Source organism: Carlito syrichta, unplaced genomic scaffold, assembly GCF_000164805.1.
Source record: "Carlito syrichta isolate Samal-C Ts95f unplaced genomic scaffold, Tarsius_syrichta-2.0.1 Scaffold115657, whole genome shotgun sequence".
Taxonomy (NCBI): Eukaryota; Metazoa; Chordata; class Mammalia; order Primates; family Tarsiidae; genus Carlito; species Carlito syrichta.
The window spans coordinates 174,934-192,826 of record NW_007059753.1 but is presented as its reverse complement, the minus strand read 5'-3'; the positions used below and the strand labels follow the sequence as shown (position 1 = coordinate 192,826).

Genomic DNA, 17,893 nt, shown 5'->3' with positions numbered 1-17,893 from the left:
GTGCCCGCCCCGCCCCGCCCCCGCCCCCTCCCTAAAGTGCCTGAGCGCCGACTCTGTGCCCAGGTCCCACTTCTGCGGCCGCCAGCCCGTGCGGCGACCACACATTCCCTCCCTGGGCCCTGTCTTCCTCTTGCAGCCCCCGAGCCTGGGGCCTAATGGCCCTGGGGAGGGGCAGCTCCGGTAGGTGAGGGGGGCGGGGCTCTGGGTCTCGTCCAAGTTCAGCCTCCTTAGATGGGGAGGAATGGGACACAGAGCCGGCTTAGAGAAGAGCTGCCATTTGGAAACCGTGCTCGGATTGTGCCCATATGCCCTCCAGACCCTCCCAGGATTCAGGACTAGGTTTGGCCGCCCGTGACTTGTGGGGCTGTCCTGCTGGGAAACTGCACTGAAGAGATGTCCCCACCTGTGCTTCCGGCCTGGGGTGCCTTGCCTTCCAAAGCTAGGGGAGTGGTTAGAAACTCCGACGGGTGAAGCCCAGACCACAGGTGAGAAACAGGCCCGAGGCCACATGGCACTTGGAGGTTGAGCTTGGGTTTTCTTACTGCTGCCCCGAGATTCCAGCCATGGTTTGACAGGGATTGAGAAAGGGAGGGGGAGGGCCTCCCTGGCCTTCTCTGCAGGGAAGCAGGAGAGCAGCCGAGGGAGAGAGAAGGTGACGCAGATGGATGAGCGGGAAGGAGCTGGCCTGGCTTGGCCCTGGGCTCTCCCTGCAACAGGGCGCCCCAGGGCTGGCCAGCCAAAGGAGAAGGGGGCCCCGGAGAGACTGCTGTGGCAGATGGAGAGATGAGCAGCAAACCTGCGGTCCTACTGCCTGACCCCACCTCGACCCCTGTGATTCCCACTGTGGGGCCTGGCTGACCACTGCCCTTGACTGCCGTTCTCCTGGGAAGCTCAGCCCGGCCCCTCCCCAGCACTGTGTACACTGTCCCTCCCCCACTGTTTATTTATTGCACGAATCTAAGTTATTCTCCCCAGCCAGAGCCCGAGTTCCCTGGGAAAAGTGGCTTGTGGCCCTGAGCTGGGCTTTATATTTTATATCTGCAAATAAATCACATTTTATCTTATATTTAGGGAAAGCCGGATGGCAACAAAAAAAGTTTTTAAAAATTGCCCGGCCCCTAGAATTTATTTATTTCCTGACTTACAGTGAGCGAGTTATCCGCCTTCTGTATTTTGTAGACTTTCTGAATAAAGTCAGATTCTCTTTTTCCACAGAAAAGTGTGTGTCCTGGGCTATGTTGTATATGTGGGGGGTGGGGTCTGAAAGAGGGGCTAAGATGGGGTTCTGCATTCCATTCCATTGGGGACTTCTGGTGGGAGGGTTAGTCCCCATTGCTAGCTGTTGCACAGGGCATGGGGTGGGGTGGACAGTGCTGAGACTTCGGTCCCTGGTTGCCTGGAAACCAGGCACCTCCCTGGAGAAGGCAAAGCCACGAGCACAACGAAGTTTAGGTTAAATTCCCTGGGCATCCCTTCAGCGTATAAACAGTCCTACCCCGAGAGGAAAAACCCCAGATTATGGAATAATCTTTCCAGTATTTTCACATCAAATAGAAAATATGTTCCCCGAGTTCTGGAAGGCATGGAGGTAGGAAAAGAAGCAGCTTCCTTAATCCCAGCCAGCAAGCCAAACACATAGTCTTGTGTCTCGTCCTAGTCACTAATTTTAACCCAGTCTGCCAGCCCTCCCAGGGCACCCTGAGGAGTGGTGTGTACTGTGGTCTGTGGGTCGGGGCAATCGGGGTTTGGATCTCGAGGTGTCTTTTCCTAGTTGTGGGAGCTTTGGAACTTGGTTTCTTACAGCCTGTTTACCCTCTGTAAAACGCAGGTGTCATAAGGGCACACGCGTGAAAAGCCCTGGGGCCTGCAAACTTTGACAGGCAGAACCACTGAGGTGAGGACAACTGTGTGGCTGGGTGTGGAGGTGGCGGGGTGGGGGACCTGTCAGTGGAAGGTGCAGGACTGGACTCTGGGAAAGGGCCAAGCCACGTGGATTGGCTGTGTCCACAGGGCCTTTTCCCCTTCCCAGGTGGAAGCTGGGTGTTTTCCCTGTTGGGCCCACCATCATGAAATGCTGAGCTCAGGCCTGTGGGAAGGGCAGCAGGAAGCTGTGGAAGGGACAAGGGCTATTTACCTCAAGGTTAGAGGCTGACTGGGAATTTCCCCCACCCACGCTTCACATTCCTGAGTGCTCCTGTCAGCAGCAGGCCAGGCCCACAGAAGGCATGCGATGGAGAGACGGTGCCCCACAGGCCAGGCACCTTGCTTTGTGGGCAGGCACGGTGCCAACAGCCAGCAGACCCTGAGTTCAGGGAGGCAGGAAGCTAGTCTGGAAGGAGGACCCTGGGAAATTCTGGGTGTCATCTGCAGGAGAGGGCTGCCAGAGCATGGCCCCATCAGCCTGCTGGCACAATGGGAAAGGGGCATTAGCCCCCTGGGCACCGGCCCTGCGGGGGGAGGAGGGACGGTGCCCCTTGTGACCCGTGGGCTGGGAGATGGCTGTGTTCAGCCAGGCCTGGACGAATCTTAAGTCTCTGGCAGTGTGAACCACCCCCATCACCTGCAGGTTACACAGGACAGAAGAGAGTTTCTTGAGACCCCTGCCCACAGTCACTACCCCAAACACAAACACAGGGCAGGAAGGAGGAAGGAAAGAACCTCACCCACAAGCAGAGGAGATTTCAATACAATCTATATTATCTCATATATATATTTCTTCCTCACTTTATTTGCTCACTTCTGTCACGCATTTAAAATGTCACAGAGACCAAAATAGAGCGGCTTTCTGGTGGAATTCCTGGCAGTCATACAACGATACAAAACTAGGGGACTCTGTCTTCTCATACATCATACAATTAATTTTCAAGTATTTTTTATGTACAAAGAGCTACTCTACCTGGAAAAAAATTTTAAAAAAGACAAGGTAGGTTATGCATCCTAGGAAGGAAGGGGTTTGGAGCGGTCGGGCACATGTTCCTGTCCCCATGGACTGCTGGTTCTCTGCCACTGGGCTCACCCGCCCCCACCCCCACCCACCATGCAAGTGGCAACACCAGGGCAGGCAGAGACGGGGGCAGGAATCAGCAGCACACTTTGGCCTGGAAGGAGGAAGGAGTCACGAGTCAAGAACCAGATCCGAGTCAAGAAAGCGAATGGCAGGTGGGCCACGCTGCTCCTGACAGCCTGCGTCTGCCGGCAGCCCTCCTGGGCAGCTTGGGGCTTACTGGCCAGGCCCCCCAGACAGGCTCCAGTTGAGGGAAGGAGGCCAGGAGGGCTGCTGGGCCCTGCCCCTCCTCACAGACCCCAGTGTGGAGGCTGTTGATTACAGGAGGAACCAAAAGAAAAATTCCACGGTGAACGCCACAAGGCAGGGACCCCTGTCCCTCACCCTCCCAGTTTTCAGAGGCCACTGCAACCCAAGCCCAAGTCCTATCTGGGCTTCTGAATGCCAGGACACCTTGCCTATGGGAACATGCACTGCATCATCAGGCTTTTCCTAAGTCAGTGGCCAGTGTAAGCCCGGCCTGTCTGGGGAGGGGGGAGGAGATGTGGTCCTGGCCACTCCTGAGGCCTGTCTAAAGGCTCTTGGCCCAGCACTGCAGGGTCCTCCGAACGCCAGCAGCTGGACAAGGATGCCGCCAGGGAGTATCTGGGATAAACTGGGGCTAGAGAGGGGAGCTTTCACATGTGACTAAGGCACAGAAGAGATGGGCCAGGGGGCCAGACAAGGCAGAATACCAAGCCCTGTGTGGATAGGGGGTCTAGGAGGAGTCTGGGACCACCCTCCCACCTCCTGGCTCCCTGCTGCATGGCCATCCCTCCCACCCTCCCCCTGAACTGTCTTCCTCCAGAAGTTGGTCTGAACGCGGAGACTCAGACCTTACCCCTGAAATGGGAGGGAGAAGTCCCTGGGAGAGACCAGGATTCAGCAGGGTCTCTGACAGCTCAGCCTGGGAGTGGGGCTGGAAGCTCCTGACCCCTGGAACAGCCAGGTAGCAAGGACTCTGCCCCAAACTCTATCAGGAACCCACATAAGAGGGCACTGTGGCCTGCTGCTGTCCTCGGGAGGAAGGGGTGTGAGGCAGGCAGAGGTGTGGCCACGCCAAGGACACCCAGAGCCCAGGGCCTCTGCTTCCATAGAAGGCTCAGAGGTACCTGAGTACCCTTTGCAGGTGGGACCCATGACTCCTGGTGTCTGGCTCTGATCCTTGCAGCATGCCAGGCATGCCTGGGTCAGGAGAGAGGGGCTACAGAGCACCCACAGTCCCTCCTGCCCGGGGTGAGGCGAATCTAGCACTGGACAAATATGGACAGGGGTGGGGAGCAGGTTGGAGGAGCCCAGGCCAGAGTATTGCACGGTGTATGGGGTGGGCTGGGCCTAGCGACCTTGGCCTAAGAGTCTCGCAGAGTAGGGGGCCCAGAAGGCTGCAGCCACCAGTCCACACACAAGCATCGGGCCTGGACGTGGCTGGTCCCAGTATAGCTCACTGCAGGACAAGCAGCAGGGGTGAGGGTGCTGCTCCCAGTGTCTGCTGCCCCTTGCCTGGGCGACGCAGGGTTGGCTGTGTAGAAATATTCCTGTGAGCCTGGACTATGCCTGGGGCAGACAGCATCTGGCCACTCCTCTGGAAGCGATATGTGAGTGTTTCTGGTCCAATAAATAAGGGCAACATCAGAGCTGTGCCAGCGCCTCCTTGCCTGGCTGTGAGGTGTGAAGTGGGCACAGCCTGCCCATAGCCAAGGCGCTGGCACCTCCCCCAATGGCAGCCCACACCTAGAACTCGTCGTCAGAGCTGAGCAGAAGAGTCTTCTCGTTGTCGCGGGCGCCACTGAGGCTGTGGGAGCGGGAGAGGCTGTGGGCGCCACCGCGCCAGGTGGGCCCGGGCTCGAGGGTGGACTGCTGCGTGTACTGCTGGTAGGCAGGTGAGAAGTTGTGGATGGCATCCTGCACAATGTCATGTGGGTTCATGGTCTCCTTGAGACTGCTGGAGATGCTCTTCATGGGAGCGCAGCGGCCTGCCGGGCAGGAGGCAGGGGCAGGGGTAAGGAGGCTGGGGCAGTGAGAGGGAGGCAGCCCAGCCCCTTGCCCCTAATCCTGGGACAGACCCCCACCCTGGGGCTGTCTCTTTCAACCATGCCCCTAAGACAGAGAATGGGGCCAGGACATGAGAAGGGGCAGGCAAAAGAAATACTCCTTTGGCTGGGAGTGGAAGTGGGAGTGAGGGGCGGCCAGGGAGCCTGGAGCCATGGCTCGGGGGTCAAAGCGAGCAAAAGCAAACCACCACTGGGAGCTAGGCCGGGCACGTGGGAGGAGACCCAAATGGGAGACTGGCAAGCTGTAGGCATGAGCCTGGGATGCCCCCAGGAGGCCAGCACAGGTTCAGCGTGGGGAAGAGGGCCTGGGCAGCCAGGGGTGCCCGGGCTCTGCAGGTGCCACACCTAAGAGAGTGCTCCCCTCTACTCTGGGGAGTGGGCCTGGCTGACCTTGCCCACAGAAGAGCAGATGCGACTTATGAGCTCCCATAGAGGGGGGGAGCTGCCTGCCCTAGTAGGCTTCCTCCTAATTCTATGAATCATCTCTGTGGGCTCTGGGGGAGAAATGACCCAGGTCCCAAAGCCCAGATATAAGGGATAAGCCCAACTCTGGAGCTCAAGACCTCTGACTCAACCTTGTGAGCTCTTCCCATCCTCTGCCGTCTCTGCCATGGAAACATCGCTAAATGCCCCATATCCCATGAATGAGCACTGTGCTCCCAGACCCGAGCAGAGCATTCTCCAGAATGAGAAATCAGGATGGAAGCAGGCAAGCTCTACAGAGGGAGGCCCTTGGCAGGCAGGTGTCTGGGTGCTCCCACCTAGGGGTGCCTATGGGAGGAAGACACACAGAAGGAGCTACAGAGAGAGGCATGCCTGTGACAGGACCAGAACTGACGTGCAGGACAAACGTGCAGACCAAGAGTGGGACCTACCGTAAGGGCCGTATGTTGGCACTGCCCATGGCCAAACCCCAGGCAAAAGCAAGGCAAGGGGGGAGGGGAGAGAAGCCAGAGAAATAGAGAAGACAAGAGACAGCTGAGTGAACGACACGTTCCCACCACCAAGGCCCAACAGCAGGACACACCACAGACCATTCCCTTCCTCCTCCCCCGGGCCTACTGGGCACCCAAGGCAGCTCCAGGTGCCTCTTGGGAAGGTGAAATCCACCTAGGGAGGACTCCTCCCACGGTGCTCTCACCAACAGAGAACATCCCAACTGGTGGTCGGAGTTCCGTCTCTGCATCTAGATCAGAACACACCATCCCCACTTCTTTCCGGGCTCAGCTGGAGCTATGTCTATACTGCATGTTTGTAAAAGCCTCACAACACTTTGCAGACAAGAAAATCGAGGCTGCAGGAGGAGTCACTAGTGCAGATCCCACAGCTAAGCCAGCTTTGCCCTCAAGCCTAACCTGGAGTGGGCTGAACCCCTGAAGTAGAAGGCGGCAAAGGGCTTGGGACCAGCGGGGCAGCAGGCGAGGGTGGGCAGCAGCTTTTCCAGGCCAGCTATGGGTAGGTCTGGGGGCGGGTGTGGAAACACAGCCCAGGTTGGACAGGAGAGTCTCTCTGCAGAGACCCCACAGCACAAAAATGGTTCTCTGCCATAGCCCGACCTGCTCCTCAGGATGGCCCCATGCTCCAGGCCCAAGGGTGACGTTCCCATGGGCACAGGGTCTTCCAGACCCAGTCCAAGGGACAATTCTCCCAATAGTGGGTGTTTGCTAGATCCTTCCAGTTGGGGGCACTGGCTGGCTAATCACTGGCCAGCAGTGTCAGGCACAGAGTAGGTGTGCAATCCAAGACTAGGCAGACTAAGCAGTCACCCAGAGTCCCCAACAACCATGTCAGGAGAATAGAGGCCAGCACTAGCATCTTGGGCCTCTTCTCAACCAGGGAAGGCAAAGGGGAGACGGGGAGGAAATGAGGCTGGAGAGCCCTGCTGCAGGCCAGGGAGTTCCACACTCTACACCACTCACATGGGGCCTGTGGGGGTCCTGGCGGTAGGGCAGGGGGAGTGAGTTTCTCCTCCAGTCCCTTGAAAAGACAGCTGGCAGTAGCTGGACTAGGTAAATCAGTTTCAGGAACTCCCAGCCTCCTCTTCCTTATGCTTTTAGAACAACCTCTCTCTGTCTGGCAGCCAGAGACAGGCCTCCTGGTCCACTGCTTCTTCAGGCAGCAACATGTTCCAATCACCCTGGGAGCTCTTAAAGCACAGAGTTCTTACAGCACACCCTGCCTGCCAAGCCCAGACCAATTACCGCAGAGTCTCTGGGGTGGGGTGGGGGGCTGGACATCAGTACTTTAAAAAGCTCTCCAAGGCATTTTTGTGTACAACTGGGGCTACTTACCACTGTTCTAGCAAGGAGGCAGATTAGCAAGTGTAAAAAGAAAGCTGTTAAAACCTGTTACCATCTGAGTCTGTTTTTAGAAGAAATCAGGACTTTTTTAAAAAGGACTTTAGAGAAGAGGGAATTATTGGTTAAAATGAATAACCATGCACAGTGTTGGGTGTCAGAAATTCTTAGGAATCTGTTGATTCCTTACAGTCTGTCTACATGATCTCTGGATCTTCACACTTTGACCTGTCGCAAGGTGGACCTGCTGACAGGTAGCCTTAGCTTCCAGGATCAAATCGGTAGTGCTGGTGGCAGGAGTGGGAGTCCCACTCCTGCATGCATTGACCTCTGTGGCCTCTTTCCCACTTGTAAACCGGGGATCTCATGACCTGACCCAGCAAACCTATAGGTCCTAGGGAACCCTGGGATGCTTTGGAGCTCTCTGCTCCTCCTGCTGGGGGCTGTCTCCCAAAGCCCTGGCTCATACCTTGAGCATCCAGTCTCTTGTCAGCATAAACCTTGTAGGTGAAAGCATGCCGCAGGGCTAGAGCTGCAAAGAACATCTCCACACAGATGATGAAGTCCTGGTAGCCAGCAGCCACAGTGCCCTCACCCACTGACACACGGGCTGAGTGGATCTTGGGGATTGCCCCACACTTCTCCAGGATGGCCAGGAGCATACCTGGACAGGGAGGCAAGGGCATCTGGCTCTAGACTGGACCCCTTCCCAGTCCCTCCTTCTCCACACAGCCCCATCCAGATGTTCACACCTCCCCAGTGAAGATGGAAGTGGAGCTACAGCTGCTCCTGTAGGGCAGGGGTGGTGACACAAGGCCACCATCTCCAGAAATCCTCCCCTCCCAACTCCTTGCCAGCCACTGAAACAGAGGCATCACCAATTAATTATGCAGGATGCCCCATCCATGAAACTCCCCAGTAGCTCTTGTGAAAGGCCCCCAAGGGCCCAGACTTTACCTCCAGCCAGTGCCCAGTGGACTGAAGCCCCTTTGAGCTCCAGGCCAGGCTCATTCAGGAAAGCTCCCTGGTCTGGGCCCCACAGGCACCAGGGACAGCATGAGGCTCAGAGGACAGAATGGCACAGGCTGGCTTTGCAGCAGCTGGGAAGTGGAAGATGGGAGACGGCTCACCTTGCCAAAAGGAGAGAAAGATGACGGACTTGACCATGAAGAACTTGAGGACAGGGCTGTAGGGGCTGAGCAGCTCCCGTGTAGCAAAATAGAAGAGGAAGAGGGCATAGAGGGCCAGGCTGACGGAGATGTTGTAGATGATGGTCACGTAGAGGTAGCCACTGGTGACACTGCAAGATGGGGACCATTCTCTGGCTGGAACAGAGCCCTGAAGGGACAGGGCTCTACCCTCCCCTCCTGAAAGTGCCCCCAGTTCTCAGGTCTGCTCCTTGAGCAGAGCTCAATGAGCCACTAAAGGGAGGGGATGGGCAAGTGGCAGATGCAGTATGCATTGCAAGGGACATGCACAGGCCAGGCCAGCCCTGCTGCCACTGCTTGGCTCATGGACGTGTCTGAGCGCTGGGACCCATGCCCCTGATGCTGTACACCAGCGTGAAAGCCAGTGCTAGGCTGGAGGCCACAGCCCGCCAGTCAGACAACAGCATCAGAGTGGGTGACATGAGCTTGGCTCTGCTCCCTTTTCACTTAGTGGGTTACGTCCCCCTCTGACCTTGGTTTGCTCACCTGCCCTGGCAGAGCTATGGTGCAGGCCAGTGTGTGCAAAGTGCTGTACACACGGGGCTGGGCACACGGTCACGTTCACTAATTCCCAAATGAAATGTGTATGGGCAATTTACACAATAGGGGCTCGACACCTGGGGCTCAAGGCCAGCCTCTTGGAACTCTAGCAGTGGTCACTGCCTTTCACGGCCCATTCCCTCATGGCCTCACTCTGCAGCCTGGATGTGAACGTGACTGCTGCGGAGGGCTCACTTCTGAGCCAGCGGCTGGGCCAAGTGCAAGGGGGCCACTGCCAGGCTTGAGGCACAGGGGGAATGAGTACCAGGCACTCAGGAAGGCCAAGGCTGGGGAGCCAGCCTGGCTGCCCCCTTCCTTGAGCCCGGGCCCAGCCTGCACCAACGCTCCTCCCCACGTGCCAGGGGAAGACCCTCTACTTACTCAAAGTCCCCATCCTGGTACTTGCCAAAGGCCTGGAGGACCACAGTGCTGACCGCCATGAGGGGCTTCACCACACAGAACTGCAGCGTGGCCTGTCAGGGAGAGAGAAGATCAAGAGTCGAGGAGGAGCATGGAAAATGCATAAAAAGCCCCTCATCTGGCAACGGGGCCTGTGCTGCAAGCCAGGGACAGAGGAGACGGCCTGTGTCCTGCTCCCACGGGGACTGATGTCTAGAGGACGAGGAGAATGTGTAGGAGACCATGACAGTACAATGCTACTGTGTGAGAAGACATAAGATGCTGAGGAAGGAAGAAGCAACACTGCAGGGCATGATGGGTCAGGACAGGAGATTCGTCAGAGAATGGTCTCAGAGGAGGCAGCAGTGAGAATGCACTGGAGAGAGAAGAGACACGCCAGGCAGAGGATGAGCTCACACAAAGGCCCAGAGGCAGAGGGTGGACAGGTACAAGGGGTGAGTGCTGGCGAGGGGCAGCCACAGAGAGGTAGCCAGGAGAGGGGCAGTGGTAGGGCCAGGTCCTAAAGCCCTTGATGCTCAGGGCAAGGCCAGGCCTCTGCTGGAGCCACTGGCCACCCGGGAGTTGAGAGTGGGTGAGGGCCTCCTTACTTTTTCCCCATCTACCCCTGGTCTGGTTCCCTGTCCCATACTCTGGGCCTGGGTCCGGGGCTTACGGTGAGCCAGGGTCTCCCTGAGGATGGAAGTGACCTACAGGAGCACCTGGTGGGGAGCAACCCAATACATGGACTGTGGAGGCCTGGAACCTTTTCTGTAGAGACAGGGTCTCACTCTGTTGCCCAGGCTGGAGAGCAATGGCACAATTATAGCTCACTGCAGCCTTGAACTCCTGGGCTCAGATGACCCTCCCTCTTCAGCCACCTGCGTAGTTAGAACTACAAGCATGTGCCACCACGCCCAGCCAAATTTTTTCCTTTAATTTTTTGTAGAGATGGGATCTTGCTATGTTGCTCAGGTTCCTGGCCTCTAGTGCTCCTCCTTGGTCCCCCGAAGTGCTGGGATTACAAGGCGTGAGCCACCACATCCAGCCCAGAGTCTCCATATCTGAGTTTGAATTTCGGCAGTAGCTTGGGCAGTCACTGGCCTCTGAGTACAAACTCACTGGTGAAATGGATGTAGCCAGCCCTCACATCCCAGGGCCACTGCTGTGGGGACAGCAGAGCCAGACAGCACAGGGTCTTCTTGGAGGTGTCCCACCTCTGCACATTCAGTCGAGGCTCCTACTAGCTTAAAGAATTCCTCAGCCAGGTTTTTCCAATTCCCTACAGAGGCCCCAGTAAACTCAAAGGGGATCCACAGTGCCCACAAAAATCACTAGAATCACCATCCTCCTGGAAACAAATACATCAAAGCCATAAGGTCCCTTCTGAGGAGCCAGGGAGTGGTTTAAACCCAATCCGCAGGGCTAAGCAGGGAGCCTGTGCCATGGGGCTGCCACACGGAAAGGTACATGTGACAGAGTAGCCATGTAGTCCCCCCTCAGAAAGCCCCACATAACTTCCCTGGCCCAGTCATTTTGCCTAGAGGAAGTGGGACCAGCGCCCTGCGGGGAAAGGGGAAGAGCAACAGTTTGTCTGAGTTCACATTTCGAGTCTGGCAACAGGCTAGTGCTTCCCTGGGTCAGCTCACGACAAACCCTGGCGTGGTGCTATCTAATGAGGAAACTGAGGTACAGAGAAGCTGAAGCAGCAGACACGTAGCCCAAGCCAGCAGGCCCCAGAGCCACCAGCCAACCACGCCCTTGACTCATCAGGGGTCCCCAGGCCAGGCTGGACTTGAGACACCTAGAGAACTTTAAACATGTGCCAGGTCCCAGCGCTCCACTCCTGACCCTCTCAATAGGACTGGGATGGGGGTGGCCGGCCAGGGAATCTCTACTTTAATAAGCTCTTCAGAAGATTCAGACACTGGGCACTGGCCCTGGGAATTCCTAAGGCCCATCTCTGTGCCTCTGGGACGAAGCAGTGGGGCCGTTCCCCATGCCATTATAAAGGGATAGACAGGTTTCCTGAGTTCTCTTTCTTCTTACTGCCTCTCCCTGTCACCTCCAGGATCAACAGCAGAACATCTGAGCCCACAGGGCTGGAGAATCATTTATAACAAGGCCACGCTAGCTAGTGATCAAGGGATCATAACTCTGTAGACAATATAATCATCAAACAAAGCTGTGAGTCACAGCTGGGCTGGAACCTGGCAGCTGAACCCACTGGTAAACAATGGCGCTAAAGGCCCCACCCTGACCCAGGATTGTTTTAACTCTTTCCCTGCAGTTCCAGTGGTAAGATTCTGAATTTAGAAACACGCTAGGGAAGGAAGATCTAGAAGCAGAACTGGAGACCTGGCACATCAGGTGGATGTTTTGTGGGTGTGCCCACAGCGGGGCCTGGGGCCTGGGCCCTACACGAAAGGGAGCAGATGGGCCAGCCCTCTGGGTTCAGTGACTTGGCTGTGTGGGTTTCGTTTCCTCTCACTGACTACTCTTGGTGGTGCTTGAAGAACTAGCATGACAGAGGCCCCGTGGAGCCCCAGAGGAGACTAATAAGGGGTTATGAAGATGGGGTGTGGCCCCTCACTCTACCTCCCTGAACAGGAGGCCATGAGCTCTCTGCCGCACTCTGTCAGTGCTCCACATTCATTACCTCATATTACAACTACCCCTTGAGAGAAGTATCATTACACCCACTTTACAGAAAAGGAAACTGAAACTCAGAGAGGCTAAGTAAATTATTCAAGGTCATACAGTCAAGGAAAAAGCTGGAAATCAGACTCAGATGGTCACACACACCCTTAACAACACCGCCACACTGCCTCCACCCAGGCTGCTCTAAGCAACAGGGAGAGCCACCGAGAAGCAGAAGTGGCTAGACGGCCACCGGCCTGTTGGGTTGTGTGTCTCTAATGCCGAAACCCTCCTGCCCCCTAGCTGCAGTGATGAGAAGTTTTCAAACAGACTCTACAATCCCTAAGCACCTCCCCTGAACCTCACACACACCAAGACCTGGTCAAAACGAGCAAGAGTCCAAAGACAGTTCCTCCTGTCCAAGGCTGCACCAGACGCTCCCAGGACACCATCGCTGCCCCTCTGTGCACACCACTAATGAGGTGTCTTCCCAACAGTTTGGAGGCCTGGGTACCTCGTAGGAAAGGGTACCTCCCCAGTGGGGCTCTGGGCAGCTGTTGGGAGCACACACCTGTTTGCAGAACCGCAGGAATCCGATGGAATATGTCTTTCCCCAGAGGCAGCATGTGCCATACACACAGCTGGACCTGGAAGAGACACGCACAGGAGGAGTGAGTGGTGAGTAGAGCCAGGACTTGAGGGAGGTGAGGTTGGGGAAGGCGACTCTTCTGCAAAACCACACAAGCTGGGGCACAGGCCAAGCACAGGGAGAGGCACGGCAGTGTGACTGCACATGCAGCAGGTTGAAGGACACAGGGCTGCTCTGAGCTGGGGTGACAAACTGAGAGCACTGAAAGTAAAAACTGCAGGAGGGAGAAACAAACAGGAAAGGACGGAGGCCCAGACAGGAAGAGAGAGAATGAGCCAGAGAGGCCCTCCCAAAGGTCCAAACGGATGGTCTCGCTCAGGAAGTATGGGAGAGGCACAGCAGGTCAAGGTCAAAGACAGAGATGGTCTGTGCATCTAGCTGACGCCAGGAAATGGGTCGTCTGGGGGCTCCAGGAAGATTTTTTTTTTTTGAGCTAGAGTCTCACTCCTTCACCCAGACTGGAATGCAGTAGCATGCATGCTCACGGCCACCCCAGTGCCAACCCTCTGGGCTCCAGTGAGACTTCCACCTCAGCCTTTCAACTAGCCGGAACTACAGACACGCGCTCCATGCCCGGCTATTTTTTATTTTATTGTAGAGACGAGGTCTCGCCAAGTTGTCCGGGCTGGTCTCGAATCTGCCTCCCAAAGTGCTGGAATTATAACTGAGCCACTGAGCCCGGCCTCCAGGAAGACTTTATACTCACTCGATGGGCTTTCCTCTGATCTCCGACATGATGGAACTTTCTCCCCCGAGGTACTCATAGCACAGGCTCAGGAAGTTATAGATGACCAAAGCTGTGAAAAGAGCACCCAGAGAAAACCACTCAAATCAGCAGGGGGGTCCATGGATGGAGGATACCAAACAGCAGTGGGGGTGAAAGACAATAACTGCACGTAGCGACATGGAGGAGCCTTGGGGACATGAGGTGGTGTGGAACTAGCCCATCCCAGACCACACACAACAACCTCTATGTGTAGGTTCCAAGTCAGCACAGCTGAACAATCTTGTTTAGGGATGCACACCCACACTGATGGTGACACCATAAAGGAAAGCCAGGAAGGGACTGTCACAGGTCAGGGTTGTGTGAGGAGGCTGGAGGGGCCTGAGATCAGGGTGAGCCTTCAGGGGCCTTGGGAGGACGCCAGTGTGTGTGTCCTAGAGTGAAAAGGTATTGGTCTTATAATTACTAGTTTTATGCAGTTGTCTGTGTGTTGTAGATCACAGTTTTATCAGCCAACGATAAAACATTATCCAGGAGGATCTCAGGAGAAATTCCAAGAATGAGAGCATGGAACCTTCATTCATTCGACACCCGTAGGGGTATCTGGTACACGCACAGCACCATAAGCTAAAACAAAACACACGAGAGGCACACAGAAAACAGTGCAAATGTCTCGGGAAGCTCGGTCAGCTCATTCTAAATTGGGACGCAGCTCAACATTACCACAAAGACCAAAAATTTGCAACAGTGAGCGATGGCATAGTAAAAGTCTGCTGTAAATGTTGATGCTATAAATACAGCAATACGCTGTAATGAGTCTCCTGGTCAGAGGATTTCTGCTGGGTCAGCAAAATGAAGGCTGCTGCCTGCAGACGGCTGGAAGGTAGGGATGTGCCAGATGGAGGAAGGAGGGAAGAAGGGTAGAGGGAGGAGGGGGAGGAGGAAGAGTAGGAGGAGGAAGGCGCAGCAGAGGGTCCCAAGAAGGAAAGCACACAGGAGGAAGACGGGGTGAGGAGATGTGCCCGAGGCTAGGGGAAGAGTGGAGACAGGGTCAAGAGAAGAGAGGGTGTAGGGAGCCACTATGGCCCTGCAGCCAGAGGGTTTCCTCTCAGCGGATCCCAGCAGACCCTACAGCATAGTCCTTCAATAGGTAACTCAGTCCCTGCCCATGCTCATGTCACTTTCAGAAGCACTAATGCTGCTCTTGCCTCTAGTAGGTTCTTTGCCCTTCTGTGCTTCTGCATGCTGGGACCCCACTGCCCGGAGTGCCCCTCCCTTTGCACTCCCAAGATCCTTCAAACCCAGCTGGGATGGCTCCCATTCTGAGAAGTCTCCATGACCATTGGGGAGGTGAGTGCCTTCTTGCCCATAGAACCTGCTTTGCAGACACTGTCCAGTACCTCCCATCCTGTGTCATTATGACTGGCCTCACAGGACCGAGATCCCCAGAAAGGGAGCCTTCTCCTTTCTCAGAATGAAGGTGCACTGTGTGGCATACCACAGGCATTCAGCTGCCCAAACTGGAGCAGAGAAAGCCCAGCGAGATGCTTTTAGGCAAAGCTGGCCTTCAGGAATTTGGAAAGGAAACTACTTCGGGTGCTTGATATCACTCATGGTTGCTGTAATGTATTAAGGGTCCCATCTCTGGGAGCACACTGCACACACATGACCCACAGCACTGGCCATGCTTTGCTGTGACTGTCCCTTCACACACACGTAGCAAAGGGTTTCCAACGTGGCTCTGCCAACTGGCTAACTGTGTGAGCCTCTCTGGGCTTCAGTTTCCTCATCTATTAATGGGGACCACAGGAGCACCCACCTTGACAGGTAGTTGTGCGGTCAGAGCATGCAATGTGCTCAGAAGGGTGACTGGCACTTAGTAGTGCTGAGTGCTCGCTGTCACAGCCATTACTGTTTACCTGCCTGCCTGCAGGCCCAGACACCCCATGACAGGCCTGAAGGCGTGTGTGCTGCCGGCATGGGGTGGAGGGAGTTCAGGATGTCTGGTGACAGCAGGAATCTCCACTAATTTCCAGATCACTCTTCACTGACAAGAACTTGGGACCAGAGGAAAGGGGGTGGCATCAAGCCAAATTTGATGGTGGCTTTCTAATAACCTTTGTCCAAAACCACACAAGGCCAAGTGGAACGGATGTGTCCATTCTAAGCCAAGTTCAGCTATACTGCGACAGATGGTATTTTCCAAAGATGGCCACACCCTCCAATGTTGACAACCCTCCACTGAGCAGTGGGGTCTCATTCCTTCCCTTTCATCGGAGTGACTATAGCAGAAGTGATATTTTGTGACCTCTGACACTGGGGTTAGGAAAGCCCTCTGTCTCTGGTTCCTTCTGCCCTGAGATGTCTGTCCATGGACCCAGCCTCCATGCTGCAAGGAAGCCCATGCAAGCCCATGTGGAGACGACGTGAGGAGGCTCATGTGGAGGGAAGACCTGAGGCCCTCAGCAGACATGTGAGTGAGTAAGCCTTCAGATTCCCGCCCCAGCCTTTGAGTTCTCCTGCTGAGGCCCAGACATCACAGAGCCAGGACAACTATACTCCCCACACCCCCGTGCCCTGTCCAAATTCCTGACCTATAGCATCTGTGAACAAAATTAATGGCTGTTTTACACTAGTATATTTCAGTAGCATGAGTAATTATTTACATGGCCATAGTAAATGGAATACATATAAAACCAATACCGAAGTTCCCAGGACGTGTCATGATCTCTCACACCTCCATGCCAGGGCACATTCTGGTCCCTCTGCTAGCTCTCAGAGGCATACCCAGCTGAGATGCCACCTCCTCCGACTTGTCACCACGCTCACTCCATACTCTACCCATCTCTGTGATCTGCCTGACCCTTCCAGCCCAAGAGCAGTGTCAAGTAGAGCAAAGAGCCATGGGCCCTGCAGCCAGACTACCTGATGTGGACTATAGTTCCACCACTTAGGTGCTGTGAGGCCTCAGGCAAGTTTCTTAGGCTCTCCATGTCTCAGTTTCCTCATCTGTAAGTTGGGGCTAACTCCTTCCAGGGGGGGCACGGGGGGGGCAGTTGTGTGTGTATGGGGGTGAATGTGTAGTGCCCTGGAAGGGGCTGAGCTCACAGGGAGCAGTCCATAGTGCATAGTGTGCTGCACACTGTTTTTTCTAGACCATAAACTCCTTGTAGGTAGGAATGGAATCCTACCCCCAATGACTCCCAGAGGGCCTGGCACCTATACACATTCAATCAACCTTGAAGGAACAAACGGACAGATGGACAGATGTGGGTCATCACTGCAGGGGAGGCTGCCATGATGGAAGGCTCGCGGCAGGGCAGGCGGGCAGCCTCCTCAGTCCCACCCCTGGAGTGGCTACTCTCAGCGGTCAGGAAGCTGACAGTCCCAGTCTTCCAGTCAGCAAAAACAAAACCCTCCAGAGAAGCCACAGGGGCCTGAGGGCTGTCAGTCCCGTCAATCTGGAATCCTCCTCCCATGCCAGCTCATCCTTGCAATCTGCTCCCAAGAAGGGCTTGGCGCCTGGGCTCACGTACATCTTTTCCTGTGTGGAAATACACGTCAGCAGCCAGCTCGCTCCTGAATTACATGGTCGAGGGCCATCCATATCCAGCTCTGGCTCTGCACTCGACTGGTCAGAATCATCACATTTCATTGTCTCTCTCAGTTCAAGATTCTGGACCTTTTACAGGTGCTCTGGGGCCAGCCAGTCTGTAGAATACCAATTTGCTGACGGTTTCCTTTAAAGAATCATTAGTGAGTCAGTAATGGACTCACTAACTCCCGAAGAAAGAAGATGAGACAGAATTTCCCCAGACATGATGCAACCAGTCCAAACCAGGATCCATTCAGCACCTGGACACATCAATCCCCCTCCTACGATATTAGAGCCATGTAAAACATTGCCACCAGCATCCCAACAAAGGTGTTTAAAATGGAAAACTCAACACTACCTGGAAACAAACACAAAGACTGCATCGTGGACATAAGAAGAACGGAGAAGCTAAGGCGGCCAGAAAGGGTGTACAGTCAGCAGGTGCATCACCCAACACCCTTCCCACAGTGGTTTTAGTTCTGATCCTTCAGAGAGGCCCCAGAGACACAAATGACTCTATGCCTCCCTAAGTATCCACCTCCCTAAGTATCCAGAGCTGGTGTGCCAGGCTCTGTGCTAGACCCTGGGGACACTAAGTGACCAGGGGGCCTGTGGGTCAGGCCTGTCAGTCCAAAGGGTAGCAAACAGCATGAGGGGTGGGATGGTCTCCCTCTCTCTTGCCTTGGACAATCAGGTACCTGGAACTTTCTGCTCCATTCTAGATACCAAATCTTTTTTTTTTTTTTTTTG

General features: G+C 55.2%; 2 protein-coding genes across 4 annotated transcripts in view; one reads left to right on the top strand and one right to left on the bottom strand.

The window, feature by feature from the left end:
• Positions 1-858, top strand: part of MAFF (MAF bZIP transcription factor F) — a 1,964-nt gene extending 1,106 nt beyond the window's left edge. Inside the window, exons 3-4 of the mRNA XM_021706266.1 lie at positions 64-180; positions 717-858. Of these exons, the coding sequence (XP_021561941.1) occupies positions 64-180; positions 717-858 (259 nt within the window). The remainder of the gene's footprint in view (positions 1-63; positions 181-716) is intronic.
• Positions 859-2,675: 1,817 nt separating this feature from the next.
• The window catches only part of TMEM184B (transmembrane protein 184B), a 52,339-nt gene continuing 37,121 nt past the window's right edge, over positions 2,676-17,893 (bottom strand). For 2 of the 3 annotated variants that reach the window (XM_021706251.1, XM_008073167.2), the window contains 7 exons: positions 13,531-13,621; positions 12,747-12,822; positions 9,521-9,612; positions 8,522-8,691; positions 7,861-8,055; positions 5,970-5,990; positions 4,490-5,016 (listed from right to left, as the gene is read on the bottom strand). In XM_021706251.1, coding sequence (XP_021561926.1) covers positions 4,775-5,016; positions 5,970-5,990; positions 7,861-8,055; positions 8,522-8,691; positions 9,521-9,612; positions 12,747-12,822; positions 13,531-13,621 — 887 coding nt within the window. In that variant the 3' untranslated portion in view covers positions 4,490-4,774. Of the gene's footprint in view, positions 5,017-5,969; positions 5,991-7,860; positions 8,056-8,521; positions 8,692-9,520; positions 9,613-12,746; positions 12,823-13,530; positions 13,622-17,893 lie in introns of all 3 variants that reach the window. The other variant, XM_021706254.1, reaches the window with a different exon arrangement.